Source organism: Monopterus albus, unplaced genomic scaffold, assembly GCF_001952655.1.
Source record: "Monopterus albus unplaced genomic scaffold, M_albus_1.0 scaffold38.1, whole genome shotgun sequence".
NCBI classification, from domain to species: domain Eukaryota; kingdom Metazoa; phylum Chordata; class Actinopteri; order Synbranchiformes; family Synbranchidae; genus Monopterus; species Monopterus albus.
Window position 1 is genome coordinate 3,098,845 of NW_018127918.1, and position 7,946 is coordinate 3,106,790.

At 40.2% G+C, this 7,946-nt stretch overlaps 2 protein-coding genes across 9 annotated transcripts in view; both read left to right on the forward strand.

Moving 5' to 3' along the window:
• Window positions 1-7,946, forward strand: part of LOC109959351 (N-acetyltransferase 9-like) — a 561,041-nt gene that overhangs the window by 501,620 nt on the left and 51,475 nt on the right. The window lies entirely within an intron of this gene.
• The window catches only part of gria4b (glutamate receptor, ionotropic, AMPA 4b), an 84,803-nt gene that overhangs the window by 35,975 nt on the left and 40,882 nt on the right, over window positions 1-7,946 (forward strand). For all 8 annotated transcript variants that reach the window (XR_002274824.1, XR_002274825.1, XR_002274826.1 and 5 more), the window contains 2 exons: window positions 2,431-2,615; window positions 5,716-5,769. Coding sequence is in view for 5 of the 8 variants with exons in the window: in XM_020598580.1 (XP_020454236.1) it covers window positions 2,431-2,615; window positions 5,716-5,769 (239 nt within the window). In the remaining 3 variants the exon portion in view is untranslated. The remainder of the gene's footprint in view (window positions 1-2,430; window positions 2,616-5,715; window positions 5,770-7,946) is intronic.

The following is a 7,946-nucleotide window of genomic DNA, read 5'->3' on the forward strand; positions in this document are numbered from 1 at the left end:
TGCACTAGACTAATACCATCTGGTCATTTAAATGTTACTCCCTTTACCCCTAGGCTAAGGGTTCATAACATACGTATGCATTTCTTTCATTGAGTGTCTTTTACCATGCATTTTCTCTAACAATCAGCTGAAACCTACTTTGGTGCCTGCACAGCATGAAAGCAAGTTTATGCACAAACATATTTCAAATCTCTAAAAATAATGAGGCTTTCTTTCTGCAAAGGGCTGGAAAGGCCAAGTAAAAACGAAGAATCACTATTACTGTATGAACTCAGGCACCATCCTTCAGGCTAAATTATTTTTCTGGATTTCTTGTGGACCTTTTGTACTGCTGTGTTAAAATAAAATAAAATAAACAGGCTTGTCTTTGCACCTGTCATGACATAAAGATGATAAATTATAAACTTGGCTTAAGCTGAACATCATGTGATGACACAGACTGTACTACTAATGTATGGGAGGCACAATGGGCACTGTTGGTGGCTTGAGTTCAGCTGGAGCGGCTGTGGCTCCTGAAGTAGGGCGGCTCAATTCCTGTTCTCCCCAGTCCACATGTCAAAGTGTCCTTGGGCAAGACACTGAACCCCAAGTTGCTCTCGATGGCCGGAGCAGTGCCTTTCAGGGACAGCGCCGCCATCAGTGCGTGTGAATTGGTGCTGTAAGATACTCGGCCAATAAAAGTGATTATTATTATCAAAAAGTATCACTTCCTGCGCGCAGAACAGCAAATGAAACTTTTGTTAATTACTTTAATGGTTTATGATGTGTAATAGTACAGAAACATTTACTTTAGATAATTAAAGATAATCAAACATAATGTGTTTTGTACAGTAATGTCCTGTTCTCGTCTAGCTTTTGCAACATGTAACCTCATTTGTCTTTTGTTATAAATAGGAAAATTAGCTGTGATTGCACCTCATTTGGGGTCTGGCCTTCCAACAATTGTGGAGTTCTCTCTAAAACGTTGTGAACCAGTTCTTCCCTGAGGAGCAACTGAGGATATTCTGACATGACACACTCGAGTGAGCATGTGAATGTTTGTCCTATGTGTGTCACCGAAGCCAGCGGTCCCTCCGAGCACTGACATCCCTTTAACAGAGAGCAAGGGGCTGGGGAGGGGATAGAAGAGATGGAGATGAAACTGGGTTGCCAGATCACAGGTTAATCCACTAATTGGGAGCAAAGGGAGACAGGTTGCCAGACTGTGTTGACCACCAGGAGGGTCCGTTTAAAGGGGACATCTGTTCCTGCTGGAGAACAGCCACCCTCCCTAGTTTCCTCTCCAACACTCATCTTCTTTATACACAAATGTGATAGCGAGGCTCCATCCCCTCTAGAGTTTACATCCAGCTGATGGAGATGTTCCTGTTTCCTTGACAGGATCTGGATGGAGAAGGATAAAAGCTTTGGAGGAGCTTGATTCCATGCTGTTCTTTTTAGATGGGAAATAAGTTGGTTTGCCAAGGTTGTTGTGTCAACTGAAGCCAGTTTGCAATTATGAGCAATATGTTTTATCACTTCACATGGCCCAAAGTGCCATCATTAATTTTGGCCAGGATGATATCAGCATTAGTTTAAATGGTAAACTATTCAGGAGCTGTCTCACTGAGAGCTAAATAATGTTAAAGGTGCCTTATGTGCTTTTCGAGAGCAGGTCCCAGCTTTTTTTTGTTTGTCTTAGACTGTTTTCTTACATATACCGTATGTATGAAATTTGTTTCATACAGCTGACAGTTTGTATCACTTTGGGTTATATTGTGTCATATCAACAATTTAAGAGACGTAGGTTACCTACCTAGGTTTTACACTCCCTGACACTCATCTGCACTGGAAGTAGCCTATACATTATCTGTATTCAGTTTATCTGAAGGTTCAAAGACCCAAATATGAGAAAATGGACCATGTCAACTCAGTATTAACTCCCTCTAAACCATAGTCTACACCATGCATACAGTTCAGAGGGAGAAAATGCATTTAGCGACTCATGAATGTGCATTTCTGTCATTACTCCAGCCAGAGTACAATACCTATTGTAAATATTGTGGTGTGGAATTGTCCAATATGTGACTACTCTGTTTTTATCAGAGGTAATGAATGGACCTATTAAAAAGAAAATATGATTTTTTTTATATTATTGTCAATGAAACTATCATTACATTAATTTTGAAAGTGGCATGTCAGCTGTGTGTTTATGTTTTGAGAATGGTATGTCAAAAACAAAACAATGATAATGAGCATGGGTAGCGGGCTTCTTTGTGCTTACAACAATGGACAGCACATTAATGGAACATTTAGTATGAGGAATGAGCTAGTAAATAAAAATATTAAGCTCAAAACCAGATAGAAATGTTCAGCTTTTGTGCAAAATTAAGGGGTTCCATTAGTTTTTTTTTTTTAACCCTCGACCTGTTTTGTGTTTGTTTGTATCAGGCTATGCCATCCTGCAGGCCATCATGGAGAAGGCAGGTCAAAACAACTGGCAGGTCAGTGCCATCTGTGTCGAAAGCTTCAACGATGCCAGTTACCGAAGATTACTGGAGGATCTGGACCGGAGGCAGGAGAAGCAGTTTGTTATCGACCTGGAGGCTGAGAGACTACAAAACATGCTGGAACAGGTGACGCCACCAGTGCAAAGTAATGATGGAAAAATATTTTTTTATATGTGAGTGAGAAAAAATGTGATTTAACCCTTGTGTTCTGTTAAGAATCTTAACATTTTTGCTATTTTAAAATTTACAACTCTCTAATATTACCATAAGATCAGTTTTCCATTATTTGGAATGCAAGAACATGATTCCGGAAACTGAATTTCTAGAAGCAAAGAACAGACACAAATGCTTTACACACTAACTTAGTGTTTGTTTTACTTGTGTTTTTGAGTGTGTTTGTGCTAATTAGAAAGTTTTGAACTTGAAAACAGTCTGCTGTGATCTCCAGTGGTGTCAGTTGGCATAAGCACACTCAGAATATGATGTGTTTTTTCCCCCCTCCTCCCCCTCCTCCTCCTCCCCCTCCTCCTCCTCCTGCTGCTGCAACTGCTGCTCCTGTTCAACCCTGCATCTGTCCATCTTTCCCTGGGGCAACTGGTGTCTCTGTAATTGTTCAATTATTCAGCAAATCTCCACTCTGACATCTGTCATAGTTCTACAATTTACTCTGCAAATGTGTGTGTATGGCTGTGTGAGTCTCTTGCCCACAGAGCAGCAGAAGTCCTACTCCATACTTGCTTGATGCCACTTCATAGAACATTTCACAAGCAGACATGATGGATTCTGTCATATTGTATATACAGAGCTTGTGGGATGATGCAGTGTTTTGAGCAACAGTGGGCAGAGTTACTACCAAAGACATAAACATTTAGTTTGTCCTGTATTAATTCCAGCTATCATCCTACTCATCTTTACATTGTGCCAAATTATCTTGATCCAGGACAAAGGTTTTACTGAATAATTAGCTTTTTTTTTTTTAGCTGCATATCAACAGTGCTGTCAGAACATATTAAGCTTTAAAAACACCCAGATGTTCCTTTGAATGTCAGAGCATGAAATCCCTGAATGCAAACCTGTTTCATTTACAGATGGGAAGGTAATTTGCAGGCAGCTAATTTGCAAGTTGTACAAACTGTGCCATAGCTTCAAAATTAACAAAGGAATGAAAACTCTTTTGGTTTAAAGTTAAAATAAAATGTCTAAGAGATGTCAGAGTGAACAACATTGCACCAAAAGGCACTGTACAGCACATACATCTTGTTACATAAATGTATTTACAATTTAACTTGTTGGCGTCATGCCTGAATAAGTCCTCCAGACTAAATGACCACATAGGCTGTGATGGCCCATAGGAGTGTTTCATGAATTAATGCCCCGGGGCCGGCATGCATACACTAATAATAATATAATCACCTTTATTTGGCCAAGCATGTTACACAAAGGAATTTGTTTCCAGTACAGATCCGAAGCAGCCATCTGCCAACTCAAACCAATAGCTCTAACCATCAGGGGCAACTTGGGGGTTCAGTGTCTTGCCCAAGGGCGACACGTGGACTGCAGGTACTGAGATTTGAACCTCCCACCCTCTGGTTGGGAGACGACTGCTCTACCCACTGAGCCACAGTCGCCCCAGCTTTCCGTCATGGTTACAGATATTCATGTGCAGTTAAGGTTATGGGACAGTCATGATTTGGTCTAGGTTTAGGGGGAGAGCATGGTTTGGGTTAAAATACTGGGTCTTCATTATCAAGAAACATGATTGTTATGAAAGGGGAAACAAACAGCAACAACATCTGTGTCAAAATCCAATGTTTTGTGGACCTACTGGACACCATCCACCCTCCTCCCTATACTTTGTTGTTCCATAGCAGCGTCACCGAACTTTGCTCCTGTCGTAATGGAGTTTGATATTTAATTTTATAAATATGGTTTGAGCACATATTTAAATTTTGTGTCCACTAATGAAAACAAATCAGTCGAAACAGGTTTATTCATATCCTAATCACATGGGGTGTCAGCCTCCCAGAGATGCAATGTTTGTACAAGGTTCTCAGCATTCCCCACAGACATCAGTAATTTAATACACCATGGTACTGTCGATTCATTGCTCAGCCTGAGTAATTAATGTAAATGTGAAGGTATCGTGGCAGTGTATGAAACAGGCTGTGCATCGGTATTCTTAGCAGCCATTTAACTTGCCTTCTAACAATCACTTTGCCAAGGATATCCGGAAAAGTTCATCTTGTTTAACCCAATCCATTTATTTCTTTTGCCTTTGCCAAATAACTTAGCTAACTTTGGTTATTAGGTCGGTTTACCTTGTTGTCATATCCCATATCTCCTGAATGAATTGGCCTGCTGCTACACATATACTGTAAGTACTTGCACTCTGTTAGACTGCTAAATGGTGATGATTCGTCCATTGGCACGATTGGAAAACACAGGTTGTGGTGGTTTTGTTTCATTGTGAATACTAATGAACCATGTGAAAATTCAGCAGGTGCACTCATAATTCAGCAGGGGTGGTGTGTGACGTGCAGAGGAAAACATGTTTTTAAAATTGTTTATTTTCTCAGTTTCAAGACACTATGCTCAGCACAAGAACTAAAACTGTAGTGCCCTACCTTATCCCAAGGTAAACTACTTTGGACTAAATAAACAACTGAAGCTTTGAGCTAATTAAATTATTTTCAGCCTCACAGTAGTGTGGGTTGGGTTATTAATGCTCCTATAGGTCCATATTTTCATTAAGCTCAATATAATGAATATATTTGTATTTTTTCACTTTATATTTGCAGCTGTGATTGTTCACTAACAACAGTTTCACAACCTGATGCTCAGGTCTTGACAGCAGTGTAGCTGTTGGGGAATTGCTAGAGTCCAGGTTTTTGTCCAGTGGGACTTCACAGCAGGTGTCAGCTTTCAAAATTTGTTTTTATCACCATTGTGTGATTATCTGTGATTGTATTTGTGTGTGTTGTGTATGAGGTGTCAAAAAGCACTGACATGTTTCTGAAAGCTTGAAGTGTTTACTTCCTCAGTGAGACGCTGACATGACTGCCTGTTCATTAGTTTAGACACTTGATCTTCTACAAATTAAACTTGACGATCCCTCTATGTCATGATGTTCGCTCCTGTCTGTCATATGCACCATTAAAAGTAATTAGCGTGTGCCATACTGGAATCCAGTCAGGCTAATGTTGAGTTCTGCTCTGCCTCCTCACAGATTGTCAGTGTCGGGAAACATGTCAAAGGCTACCATTACATCATGGCCAACCTGGTGAGGGCAATGACACTTCTTCTCATGGTGCCTTTGTTCATTTGCCTTGTTCTTTCCTCTCATGCAATCTATTTCACGTATCCCTTTTGCCTTCACATATGTGCTTACTACAGTCTCTCTTTAATTTCAGTAAATTTGGTCAGTGTTGTAGTATTGGTTGTCTGTGTCCCAGAGTTTATAGTATAGCATTATGTAAATTTCTCTCTTTGAAATTTCCAGAAGGTCATTTTAAGTTAAGCTAGTTCAAAATCCTGATATTTTTTTTCAAGTTTACAAATTCATATTGAAAATTCAAGCATGGAAGTAATTAATCAAAACGTCTTTTTCTTGGGTTTAATGACTGAATGAACTTAACCTGACTGAAGCTCCACTTCACTCAGAAATATGTTTTGCGTATTGTTATTTCACTTGGATGTTTGACCTTTACAGTGCAGAATGATGTATTCACAATTATCTGCTGATGGGGAAACGTTTCTCTGTCCTCGCCTTAAATCTGAGTTTTACATGTGTACATTTCAGCAGCTTTTGTGCAAACTTGAAATCTCAGTGCACTACACTGAGAATGGAGTTCTCAGTTAATTAGGAGACAATTAATTTGAATAAAAAATCATTTTTAATCAGGTACTTTACAGGTACAGGACTTTATTAAACACATTATTATAGACACAAATGTCAGTTTCTTTAGGAACCACTCAACTCAACTCAACTCAACTTTATTTATATAGCGCTTTACTACAGCGCAGCTGACCAAAGCACTTAACATATTGTACAAAATATAAAAAAAACAACACTAAAAAGCTATAAACAGTAATATAAACACTAACACTAACACTACAGACAGAGTCTCAGTCCTGGTCAAACGCCAATGAATACAAGTATGTCTTCAAATAAGACTTAAAAGTAGACAGGGAGGGGGCCTGCCTAATATAAAGCGGCAACGCATTCCATAGGTTTGGACCTACCACAGCAAAGGCTCTATCCCCCCTAGTTTTCCGCCTGGCCCTCGGTGCCTCCAGAAGAAGCTGATCTGCTGATCTGAGGCACCGCGACGGGTTATACGGACGTAAAAGTTCCATCAGATAAGATGGTGCCAGCCCATTTAAGGATTTATAAACAAATAAAAGAATCTTAAAACGAACCCTAAAACGCACCGGAAGCCGGTGGAGAGAAGCCAGCACTCATAAAAATACTTTCGGTACATGATCAGGAACTTGACTTTTTATCCATAAAAACTACTGAGGAACTTTCCTCATCATGCATTTCATCCCGTGCAGGTCCCCTGCCCTCACAAATGTGACTGTGAATACATCACAGTCTCTGTCTGCAAGTCCATAGAATGGGTGTTTGGATTTAATCCGTTTTACCAGTGGGTTGCTTCCTCACTCACCCACTGGCGTGGTGTTGGGAAGCACTGATCTATGAGCATAGACTGCTGTAATGTTCAGCTGCATGTGACTGCCTTCCAGAAACAATATGTAGTATGATGGTCCTGGACCACGACTGAAAAGCATTTATACCCAGTTTCACCAACTTATTCACCTGTTAGTATCAAGTTATGTGTCAGGGTCAGCCAGTAAAGCTACCCACAATGTTAACAGTGGACTCAATTACAAAGCCAGGCGAGATGGGGTAAAGAATATTGCTTTACTGTATTCACTCAGACAATACACAGTGATAGTCCAGAATCCAATATCCACGTCAAACAACAGTCCAGGGTCAATACCGGCAAACAAGCACAGCCAAGGGATCCAAAAACGGGAGGTCAAGAAGCTGGTCCAGTAGTCGGTACACAGAAGAAACATTCAACACTCAGGAGGGCTAGGCAGAAATCGGTAGTCAGGAAACAATCCGGGGTCAAGAACATGAATCACTAAAGCAAGGATAACGCTGGAAAGTCTGCACGAAAACAAGAACAATCTGGCAGGTTACTGATGGGAGAAGGCTGCTTATAATGGGGTGAAACCAGGTGCAGGCATTTAGCACTGATTACTGTAAAGAAACCATAACAGATAAACCTAGAACAGGAAATGGCGACAAAATAGGAGCCTAAAACAGGAAGCGGTAGGACAGAACCCTGACAGTTATGTAATGAAATCAAATCATCAATGCAATTTACAGTTGTTAAGGAACTCTTTCATTGCATGTCCTGCCATTTACTTGATTCGTTTTCCATCTCT